Source organism: Hevea brasiliensis, chromosome 3 (assembly GCF_030052815.1).
Source record: "Hevea brasiliensis isolate MT/VB/25A 57/8 chromosome 3, ASM3005281v1, whole genome shotgun sequence".
In the NCBI taxonomy this organism is placed as follows: domain Eukaryota; kingdom Viridiplantae; phylum Streptophyta; class Magnoliopsida; order Malpighiales; family Euphorbiaceae; genus Hevea; species Hevea brasiliensis.
Window position 1 is genome coordinate 7,991,189 of NC_079495.1, and position 11,782 is coordinate 8,002,970.

General features: G+C 32.9%; 1 protein-coding gene across 2 annotated transcripts; it reads left to right on the forward strand.

Moving 5' to 3' along the window:
- Nucleotides 1–1,097: 1,097 nt before the first annotated feature.
- LOC110652784 (FT-interacting protein 3) lies at nucleotides 1,098–4,894 on the forward strand. Of its 2 annotated transcripts, none has more exons than XM_058143776.1 (3): nucleotides 1,098–1,325; nucleotides 1,844–1,910; nucleotides 2,151–4,894. In XM_058143776.1, exon 3 carries the CDS (start codon nucleotides 2,283–2,285, stop codon nucleotides 4,605–4,607), a length of 2,325 nt encoding a protein of 774 aa, XP_057999759.1. In that variant the 5' UTR covers nucleotides 1,098–1,325; nucleotides 1,844–1,910; nucleotides 2,151–2,282; the 3' UTR covers nucleotides 4,608–4,894. The 2 variants fall into 2 exon arrangements, with proteins under 2 accessions (XP_057999759.1, XP_057999760.1); XM_058143777.1 differs by having other exon boundaries at nucleotides 1,859–1,910.
- Nucleotides 4,895–11,782: the final 6,888 nt, after the last annotated feature.

The following is an 11,782-nucleotide window of genomic DNA, read 5'->3' on the forward strand; positions in this document are numbered from 1 at the left end:
AGAGAGAAAATGAATAATGATATTTATTTATTATTTTTTACTTTTTTTTTCCATCATTCTCAAATTTTCCTCATTCTCAAATAAAAACAAAAAGAAGATATTTATTTTTCTTCACAATTTTTCTTCCTTCCTTATTTTCCTAAAACCCAAACATAACCTAAATGTCTTACATAATATAGTCACATCCTAAATTTTTTTTATATAAAAAAAGAGTGCAATATCATATAAAATATACTAGTTTACTTTACTGAAAATATCAATAAATAAATATATTTAATAAATTTTAATAAGTATAATATTATACTAATTTCATTATTTTTTATATGTGATTTAAAATTTTTATAAGTAATTAAATGACGTAAATTATAATAAAATTTTTTATAATTTAAATAAATTATATTTTATCAGAGTAATAGATAATTTTAAATAAATAATTTTTATTAAGTAATAAATAAAAGTGAAAGAGAGATAATATTTATTAAAAAATCATTTTTTTATTTAATTTTATTTTTTCAATGAGAGATAGGCACACAAGACTTAATGATGAAACTAAACACTTGTTAAAACTACAACTATTTTAATAAGGTCTTTGTATTTATATAAATCATATTCGCACACTGTTTATAATCGATGTGAGATCCTGAAGGATCAGTCCCTGAGCACGCTCGATTCACTCGTAGACTTTAATTAGGACCACATCGAGACACTCAGCTTCATCTTTTATTTTCACTCAATATCATATCTTTTCTTTTTTATTGAGAGATAGATACATATATGATTTAATAATAAAAATAAATATTTATTAAAATTATAATAATTTTAATAAAATTTTTATTTTTATATAAATCAGATACATTATTTACGACGAATGTAAGATTCAAATGACCATTTAATTTTAATTTAGAGTTATGGCTTGCAAGTAATTTTAATGTTATTATTACATAAATTAATTTTTTTAATTTAATAATATTAAAATAAAATTGATGCAGATATGGCATGCAGTGCCCCATAAAAGCACCAAGGTTCTGTGTGTAATTCTCTCAGATTCTTCAGATCCTAATTAGACCAAAAGTGAGCCAAAAAAAAAAAAATAAGGAAAAAAAGCAAAAGCAAAAGCACAAACATACCATTCTGGCATTCTCTATTTCTTTTCTCTCTCCACAATTCTCCTCTTTATCTTTCATTTCTTTCTTTCTCTTTGAGGTGAAGAGAGAGAGAGAGAGTGACTGTGTGTATGCTTGATTTGATGCAAATGAAGAAAGGGTTTCTGCCAAACCCATTTTTTGATCGTCACTGAACTTCTTCTTCGTCTTCTTCTTGTTAAGGTATATATGTGTGTTTCTCGCTTTTTAAGCTAATGAATGGCTTTACATTTTATTTTATTTGTTTTACGTTATTTTCTTTACTTTTTTACATGCTTGTGTGTTGTTTTTGCTTTTAAACTCGTAATGTGACTGCTTTTTTGGTAGTTTTCGAACTTTCTTTTCTGTATGGTTCTCGAGAAAATCGAGGGAAAAGAGGAGAAAGGTTTCTAAAATCTCAACTCTGGGGAGCCTGTTACTATTTGTTTGGTTGGTGAAAAAGTTGGCAAACGAAATGAAAGCAAACACTTTGAATGCTCTGTTTTTTTTAGTTAAGTAGGCGATAGGAGGAGTGTTTGGTTGCTAGATGAAATGAAAAATCTGAGGAATAAAGTTCTGCATTTCTTAAGACGTTCCTGCATTTTCTCGACAATCAAACAAACCATTAGTTCACGTTATTCTTCTTACACTCTTTACCTGTGATCGGAATTTTTTTTTTTGATAAAATGTTGTATCCTGCTTTCGTGACTTGGAATTTTTAGCTCTCTTTTTTGCAGAGTTTAAGCGTTCAGATCTGAGGATTTGAAGATTTCTCTGCAAGTAGGCTTGGTAAGGCCTTTCTTTTAAGAGATCTGAAGATATGTTTGTAGTTTTTCTTTTATCAGTGTCAGTTTCGAATTCTTGTTATCTCATTTACACCCTTTTCTCTCTCATAATTATCCGTTAAGGTTCGTTTGCTTCTTTGAATGTTTAGATTACTCTCCTATTTTTCAGTTCCCTCAAGAGTTTAGGTTACTTAGCGTGGCATTTTGTAACGGCTAATTTGAAGTTCTGATTCCTTTCTTTCAGGGTTTTTAAAATCCTTTGAATCCAAACTCGGTTTAATACCTGGATCATCAAAACACCAAACTTTTCAACTTCAACTTGAAAAGATATATTCTTTTTGAGATTTGGGCAGTCTCTCTCAATTGAACCCACAAGATGCAGAGGCCTCCGCCTGAGGAATTTGTATTGAAGGAGACCAAACCCCATCTGGGAGGGGGAAAGGTCACTGGTGACAAGCTCACGAGCACCTATGATCTTGTTGAACAGATGCAATATCTCTATGTCCGGGTTGTTAAGGCCAAGGACTTGCCTGGGAAAGATGTTACAGGTACCTGTGACCCTTATGTGGAAGTTAAGCTTGGAAACTATAAGGGTACCACTCGGCATTTTGAGAAGAAGTCCAATCCTGAGTGGAACCAGGTGTTTGCATTCTCAAAAGATCGTATTCAGGCCTCAGTGCTTGAGGTAACTGTCAAGGATAAAGATCTTGTGAAGGATGATTTCATGGGTCATGTTTTGTTTGATTTGAGTGAGATACCAAAACGTGTACCACCAGATAGTCCATTGGCACCACAGTGGTATAGATTGGAGGATAGGAAAGGAGATAAAGTTAAAGGGGAAGTGATGTTAGCTGTATGGATGGGTACACAGGCGGATGAAGCTTTTCCAGATGCTTGCCATTCTGATGCAGGTTCTGTAAGTGGAATGGATAGTCTTGCCAATATTCGTTCAAAGGTATACCTCTCCCCGAAACTGTGGTATTTGAGGGTCAATGTAATTGAAGCTCAAGATCTCCAACCAAGTGATAAAGGTCGGTATCCAGAAGTGTTTGTGAAGGCTATCCTGGGAAATCAAGCCTTGAGAACAAGAATTTCTCCTAGTAGGAGTATCAATCCTATGTGGAATGAGGACCTTATGTTTGTGGCGGCAGAACCATTTGAGGAGCATTTGATATTGAGTGTGGAAGATCGAGTTGCACCTAACAAGGATGAAGTGTTGGGGAGGTGTGCAATTCCTTTGCAGTATGTGGACAGGAGGCTTGACCACAGACCTGTTAATACAAGGTGGTTTAATCTGGAGAAACATGTTGTTGTAGAAGGGGAAAAGAAGAAAGAAATTAAGTTTGCCAGCAGGATTCACATGAGAATCTGTCTGGAGGGTGGTTATCATGTTCTGGATGAATCAACACACTATAGTAGCGATCTTCGACCTACAGCCAAACAGTTGTGGAAGCAGAGTATTGGGGTACTTGAATTAGGTATCCTCAAAGCACAGGGATTGATGCCCATGAGGACAAAGGATGGTCGGGGAACAACTGATTCGTACTGTGTGGCGAAGTATGGCCAGAAGTGGATTCGTACACGTACCATTATAGACAGTCTCATGCCCAAATGGAATGAGCAATATACCTGGGAGGTTTTTGATCCCTGTACTGTCATAACCATTGGGGTATTTGATAACGGTCATTTACATGGAGGGGACAAGTCTGGAGTGGCCAAAGATGTGACGATTGGCAAGGTGCGAATCCGTCTTTCCACACTTGAAACTGATCGGGTTTACACGCACTCTTATCCTCTCCTGGTCCTGCATCCTAGTGGTGTCAAGAAGATGGGAGAAATTCATTTGGCAGTGCGTTTCACATGCTCATCTTTGCTCAATATGATGCACATGTACTCGCAACCTTTGCTGCCAAAGATGCACTATCTCTATCCACTTACAGTTAGCCAGCTTGATAGTTTGAGGCACCAGGCCACTCAGATTGTGTCCATGAGGCTGAGCAGAGCAGAGCCACCATTAAGGAAGGAGGTTGTTGAATACATGCTGGATGTGGGATCTCACATGTGGAGCATGAGAAGAAGCAAAGCTAACTTTTTCAGAATCATGGGGGTTTTTGGTGGGTTAATCGCAGTTGGCAAATGGTTTGATCAGATTTGTAATTGGAAAAACCCCATCACTACAGTGCTGATTCACATATTGTTTATAATACTAGTTCTCTACCCAGAGCTTATATTACCAACAATCTTCCTGTATCTCTTCCTGATTGGTGTTTGGTATTACAGATGGAGGCCAAGGCATCCTCCTCACATGGACACTCGTCTTTCACATGCAGAGTCTGCACATCCTGATGAGCTAGATGAAGAGTTTGATACATTCCCAACTTCTCGGCCTTCTGATATTGTAAGGATGAGATATGATCGGTTGAGAAGTATTGCTGGGAGGATTCAGACTGTGGTTGGAGATTTGGCCACTCAAGGGGAGAGACTGCAATCTTTGCTGAGCTGGCGAGATCCAAGGGCCACAGCTCTGTTTGTGATTTTCTGTTTGGTGGCTGCCATTGTTCTGTACGTTACTCCTTTCCAAGTTGTAGCACTTCTCACTGGATTTTATTTGTTGAGACATCCCAGGTTTCGCCACAGGCTTCCTTCAGTGCCACTCAATTTCTTCCGACGGTTGCCAGCAAGAACTGATTGCATGTTGTGAGCAAAAAGGGATTTATCTGCATTTCTGTTTAGCATTTTATTGGATTGTTAAGTCAGTGAACAAGACGCAGAAAGTAATGGAGCTTGTTTGCTTTCTATGTTTACCAGCGGAAGTTGGTTCTGGTATGATGTGTAAGCTTCCTCTGAAGGTAGTAGATTTTGTGGATTTTCTGGTCATTTTAAGTTATTTAATAGATTTCCTGTTTTAAGCTTTGAGATTTATGATAATCAATTTGCGAGCATTTGTAATTTTGTAGGTTGTTATTGGAATTTAACCTTTGATGATCATTCTCTGTGCTTAACTACATCTATAGTGGATATTACCGAAAATGAGATTTCTGGTCTCAACCTTCTCATCATTCCATGGGTGGAATAAACAGTATCATATTTGATTTCTTATGGTTGAGGTTCTATGTTGCCTTAAGTTTTAGATTAAGAGAAATATATATTTTTTAAAAAACAACACCTAAATTAGGTTGCTGGTTGATTCTCAAAGCTGTATATTGATATTAGAAGAACTTAAATATTTTTTGTTCTTTTCCACCACACTTTAATGTCTTGTATAGCATCATACCCTGTACAAGCATCTCTTTTTGGAGTACTGTGATTGCTAATCTGCTGATTGAATGTGAACATTGTGCTACTAATATGGACGATGAGAATTATAAATTTGCTGCGCTTTGTTGAATCTGTATCATTCTTTGCTTGTGCCAAGTTGGTTTATTTTACTTGATTAATCATTGGCATTGTTGGACCAACAGAGTTTGCCTGCATCATTTTTCAGTGGTCTTATTATTGTTTTTGTCTGTATGCTTGTTCTTGATCTAGATCAAGATCTAGAGCACATGCTCAAGGCAATATGCAATGCAAGTGAAGATTTTGTTCTTATTTATTTTTCTTTCTTTAAATGAATGAAAATCTTTACTTTCATGTTACTTAGGCTGCCATTAGGATTGTGGTTGAGTTGCTTTTTTGAAAATAATCATTTTAGATATTAGTGTTTTAAATTAATTTTTCATGCCCTTAAATTAATATTTTTATTTTTTCAATAACAGCTTTAAAAAATATTTTCTTTAACATGCAATAAAAGGAAAAGAAATGCAGATGGATGGAAACTTGGAAATGGGATTATGGTAATAAAGCAAAGCTTGGTGCTTTGCAGTTGAAAGTGGTGGAGCTTGTCTGAATTTCAACAACAGTATTTGACTGTTAGGGCGTGTTTGGAGGGTGAAAAAATATGTTGTATTCATTGATCCTTGGAATTTTATGGTTGTTTCTGTATTCTAGGTTTGGTGGGGACCTTATCTTCTGCCTATTCTTCAATTTACCCATCCTTTACAGCCTGTAAACAAGCCTTGTTTCTGTAGGTCTTTTGTCTCTGTCGGTTACTCTGTTTCCTCTGTCTCTCTCTCTCTCTCGGTAATTATTTGTATGCGTTTCTGTTTCTTGGCCTTGCGTTTTACTAGTTCACTTTTCATGGTAGGGGTAAAATAGGAAAATGAGTGTTATTTTTCAAGTGAAGACTAGTGAGTTTGGATGGTGCCCTTCTAAATAACAAGCATCTGAAGGAAAGCAATGGGGGGAGAGGGACCAGATTCAGAATAAGGTAAGGTAGGATAGGGTTTCTTTCTTGCTCGTGACTTCAAATTTGGACCATTTTTGGGACCCCATTTTGCAATTGACATTTGGGTGTGTGAAGCTTTAATTTAAGTGGCTTTAAAATTGGAAGAAGTGGGGACTTTTGATTATCTAGATTCGGTATGTATAGATGGGTTGAATATTCGGTCGATTTGATTATAAATCAAATCGAATTAATAAAATCAAATTGTAAATTGAATTGAACCGATTAATGAGATTAATCGAGTAAAATCAAATTAAATTTTCAATTCTATTGATTTCAATTTCTCGATTTGAATTAAATAACAATGAACAATCCTCGATCAAAGCAATTCTATATTCTTATTTCAAAATGCATAAATGCAGAGTTAAATTAATCATTTTCCATATCCAAACAATTCCAAGCTTTAAGATTCTCCATTAAAACAACAAATTGCTTAAGGTCACTGATGCTGTTGTGAAACTCTTTATAAAAGTGGACTTGTAACGCAAAAGAACACGGGCTGGATTAATTTAGGTAACTCATGTCTAAGTGTCTGTTTGGCATTGTGTTTGGATGTCCAAAATTATTTTTCTGAATAAAAGTATCATTTTAGATGCTGTTAAAAAAATAATTTAAAAAAAGCTATTTTATTATTTTAGTATTCTTATAATTAAAACTTATCATCTTTAATTTTAAATTATTTTTTAATACTCTCTAACTAATATATTTAAAAAAAATAATTTTCTCAATAACAGTTTTAATAGTAATACCAAATAAATCCTAAGTTGAGGGAAATGCGAGAGACTTATATTTCAATGAATGGGTTAAGAGAAAGAATATATTTGACTAATCTCCCTTTTATAAGTACTGGTAAAATTAATTCAACCACAAATTCAACTAAAATTGATTAAATTAAATGGATAGGATAGAATTATTCACATTTTTTTTTTCATCTTTTCATACAAACTATGAGAAAATTCTTCATTATATTGAATTTCTTCCTTTGATTTTTTATTTCATTTTTTCTCCTCTGATTCAAATAGAGGAGTTTTTGATTGATTTTTAATTTTTTTGGTTTCACTGGTCTAGCTGGCCCATTTAAATGAAACTGAAAATGGGCCGAGTTGAAGCCCAACCTTAGATCTTCAAAAATTATCTCAAATTGGCTGAGGGACCCATAGTTATTGGGTTGGGACAAAAAATACTGTTTTTTCTTTAATTATCCATAAATATTAAAATTAAAATAAAAATTATCTATAAATATTAAAATTAGAATAAAAAATAAATTTAAATATATTAATTTTGAAAAATTGAAAAAGAGTTTTTAAAATAGTGAAATTGGCAATGAAAAACGATGGCAGTAAACCGAAACTGTATAAATAAACCTCAACAGCATTTTTTAAATTATAGGTTATTAATAAAAATACAATTTTATAATTATATATTATTGATAAAATGACAATAACTAATATCATTAATAAAAATTTTTCATGTAAATCTCAATGCCCAACAGATCAGTCCCAACGTGTGCCATCCTAGCTGAGCACAAGCTTGCACTAGAAAATGACATCGCCTGATATCAAAACACAACGCCCCTTATGCACACACACACATCACATGCAAAGCCATCGAAGAAATGACACAACATTCGCATCAGCTTCCACCTCTAACTTTGGCCATTGCCACCATTTTAAGCTATCTTCGGTGAGTGCATCCCTTCTCTAGCATTACCACCTCGTTAGCATCCTTTGGCCATTGACAAAACCAAGTTTGGTAACAAAGAGAGAGAGAGATTGAATTAATCCGAAGCCTTCCCCTGTTGATGCATGGCCAATCATCCCTCTTCCCGATGAGCACTCGCGAGTTTCCCCTTACAAGACGAGTCGATCAACGTTACTTTTGCCTCAAACTTCTACTAAATTATGATGACGACGCCTATGTGATTTGACCCTTCAAAGACAACGTATGCACACCATATGTCCCGTGTTCTCACTTTGTCAACTCGTTCATGAGTAGCACATGTTGACATGTGGCCTTATCTTTGCCTGCCTTGTCACCTTTGTGGGCTTCGTCTTGATGTATCCTCAGAAGTTGAACACTCATTCTGATCTATTTTTTTTCTAGGTTTTCTAATCATACTGATTTTTTAAAATCAGTTGCATATGAGAATACTCTGCATAATGTTGACTAAACAATCTCAGCTTTGTGCGTGAGTTGAATTGGCTGACTTCATCACTACTAGTTGATTGTATCACATAGTGTGAAAATGATTCAATAAATGATTATACGGCTCATAGAAAATTAGTTGATTGTACTAAAAATTTGGAAAATTACTATTTATTTTTTATATTTTAATAAAATTAATTATTTAATTCTATTATTTTAAAAAATAAATTAATTAATTTTTATATTTTTATTTTATTTATTCTTTAGTCCTTTCATTCATTTTAATAATTAATTTAAATTTCATTCAGTCTCTGTAATTTAAAAAGTATAAATACATAATTCTCATATTTTTTAATCGTAACAATAATTTTTCTCTTTTTTGAATACAGTAGCTAACAAAATAATTTGATTTATAATTGATGGAAAGACTAAAAAATTGATGGAATAAAAATATAGATACTAACTAATATATTTTTTAAAATAAGAGAATAGTAATTTTCTTTAAAATAATTTACTATAAGCTTTAAAATTTTAAACTTATCTAAATTTTTTGATGCCTATTCAATTTTGAAAATAGTTGCAATTAAGTGAACTTCCCTACATTGAAAAGCAAATACAAATGATCAACAACATTATCAAAGAAAAGCATAAACATATGAAATACATTTAAATAACTTGCACATTATAAATTTAGGGTATTGATATTAACATTACTTAAAAAGTTTTTGGTACTCTTTCTATTAATTCAATTATTCAAGTTGACCATTCTTCTTTTCTTATACTATTAGGATTTCTTTAAAAAATCATATTTGTCTTTTTATTGACTCTCATAAAAATTTTCACATTTTCATTCTCATTCTTATAAGAAAAGGAAAAAAAATGTTTGCCTTTAATAGAGGAAAACCAACTTTACTTTTTTTTTTTTTTATTAATTACACAAGAATCTCAAAGAAATAATTTTAATTTTAATTTTAATTTATCAATTTTAAGGGCTAAACTGAATTTCATGACTTTTTTTTTCCCCAAATTTTATTTATTTTTTTAAACTCCAATGCTGTATATATATTTTTATTCTTTTCATTAGGCTTTTATTGAAGTTTCAACTTGATAAAAGACAAAATTGTTTCCTCCAATGTTGCTTTAAGTTGCTTATTACTAGAGTAAATGATTTAATGTATTCAACTTGATTTTTAATTTTTTTTTTTATATTGGTGAAAATTGTTCTTGATTTCTATGGTGGAGTGCTAAGTTTATTATATGATATAATTGATTTATGTGCAATGAAATTCATTCTCAAACTTTCAACTCTTTTTTTTTTAATTTTTATCAATTGATTTTTTATTTTTCAATTTTTTATTATTAAACAACAGTGAAAGCATATTTAAGTAAAATAAAAAATGAGAATATCATTGATAACAATTTTTTTAAAAAAAATAAAAGATAGTGTTTTAATGTAGAAATTACGAGCTCCTTACGACCTTTACAAGAACTTCGACCACCACTTACTAGAGCTCAATGGTGCAATGGGGTTATCTTTGAAGACAAAATTAGTGGAGTTAAGGAGCCAACTAGTGCTTCCTTTCCTAGTGTTAGCATAATTACAACAATTAGCATGATTATAGGAGATTTATGTAGCATGATTATAGGATATTTATATAGCATAATTACAGCAATTATTATTCTTGTCTAAATTAGCTCATATTCTTATGTATAAATAGATATAATATCTCTGTAACATCCTCCCGGTAGCAACTCCGTACATTCTACTAGGTGATCGGTCGGTCTAGAACGTCCTAAAAATATTTAAACTAAAGTCAGGAACCATAATTAACTCAAATATTAATAAGAAAAATTTAGTAAAAATTTTAGAAATAAAATACAACTAAGTCAAATGAGCCGGTGCCCAAGCGATGGGTAACCCAGAGGGAAGTTGCGGTTCTCGTAACGAGGAGCCCTAGACCCGGGGAAAAAATTATAAAATAATTTTTGAGACTCCAGAGAAGGGTCATTGAGGTTCCTATGGCATTAGAATGCCAAAAAAATATTTAGAAAAATTTTTCAATCAGTACAGACAATTTTGACCCATTAAGCCAAACGGAGGGCATTTTGGTCATTTCGCCTTCAGAGGCGATTTTTGGCCGACTTGTCCAGTTGAGTAAATAATTATTATGATCTACAATATGAATAAATATTGTTAAAAATAAAATTGAAAATGAGTAGAAAAGAAAAGAAAAGAAAATGAAATAAAAGTCATATTTATGACATGAGCATGATGCAATTAAAATATTTTCACCCAACCAAATTTTGACACATCATTATAAACTACTTAAACATGAATAAAAGGAGATAAAAATTGGAAAAAGTGGACAGCCATCTTCATCTTTGGGCTGCAGAAACGTTGAGAGAGAGACACACAACAAAAAAACTCCATGAAAGCTCTTGTTCAAAGCTTGATTTTCCCTAAGCTCTCCACCCCAAAACCCTAAACTTCCTTCACAAAAAATTATCCCTAAACCTTGAGGAAGCATAAGGCAGTAGAAATTTGAGGAAATTTTGAAGTTGGGCAAGTCCAAGTTAGGTCACAAGTGAGGTTAGTGCTTATTTATGCAAGTATTCCTTTTATTTCATGTTAGGAACTTGAAATTGATATGAAATGGTAAATTAAATGGACTAAATTCATGTGTATGTATACCATGAATTTTTGGCAGCCCTAAGGAAGGAATGAATTAGATTGTTTTGATGGACTTAGAGTGAACTAGAGAGTATGTTTTAAGGTATATATATATATGTAAGGAATGAAAGTGATTAATTAAGGTATGTTGTGAACATTTATAGTGGGAATTAGGGTTTTGAGGAGTGAAATTTTGATTTGGCTTATGAAATTGTTAAAGAACATTCTAATGGTCAATTAGTGACCATTTGAGGTAAGTTAATCATAAATTGAAGTGTACTAGAGTATTACAAACCAAAGTGGTAGGCTGCCTAGTGACAGAAGCAGGGAGGCTATGAGTCCAGCTCACTTAGACAGCCATAACTTTGGCTGTGTAGGTCCAATTGGTGTTTGGCCAATTGGACATGAAACTAGACTTATAATGGCACATTTTTGCTGAAGAAACCATGTCCAAAAGACCAAAGCAAGAGGACCAAAACTTGGCCCCAATCCGGATACCCTGCAAACAGCCCCTGCAGAATGACCAAATGAACAGTAACTGTTCATTTGGCCATAACTCACTGTAGATTTGGTCAATTGACCTGAAATTTTTACAGCAACAAGTTAAGACATAGAAAAACAACTTTCATGAAGAAACCTACCCCAAATTATGACCAGAACCTAACCCAAATGGGAGTCACAGTCACTGTTCAAACCTGCAACTCTGCAGATTTTGATTTGAGCAGTAATGTTTGGAGGA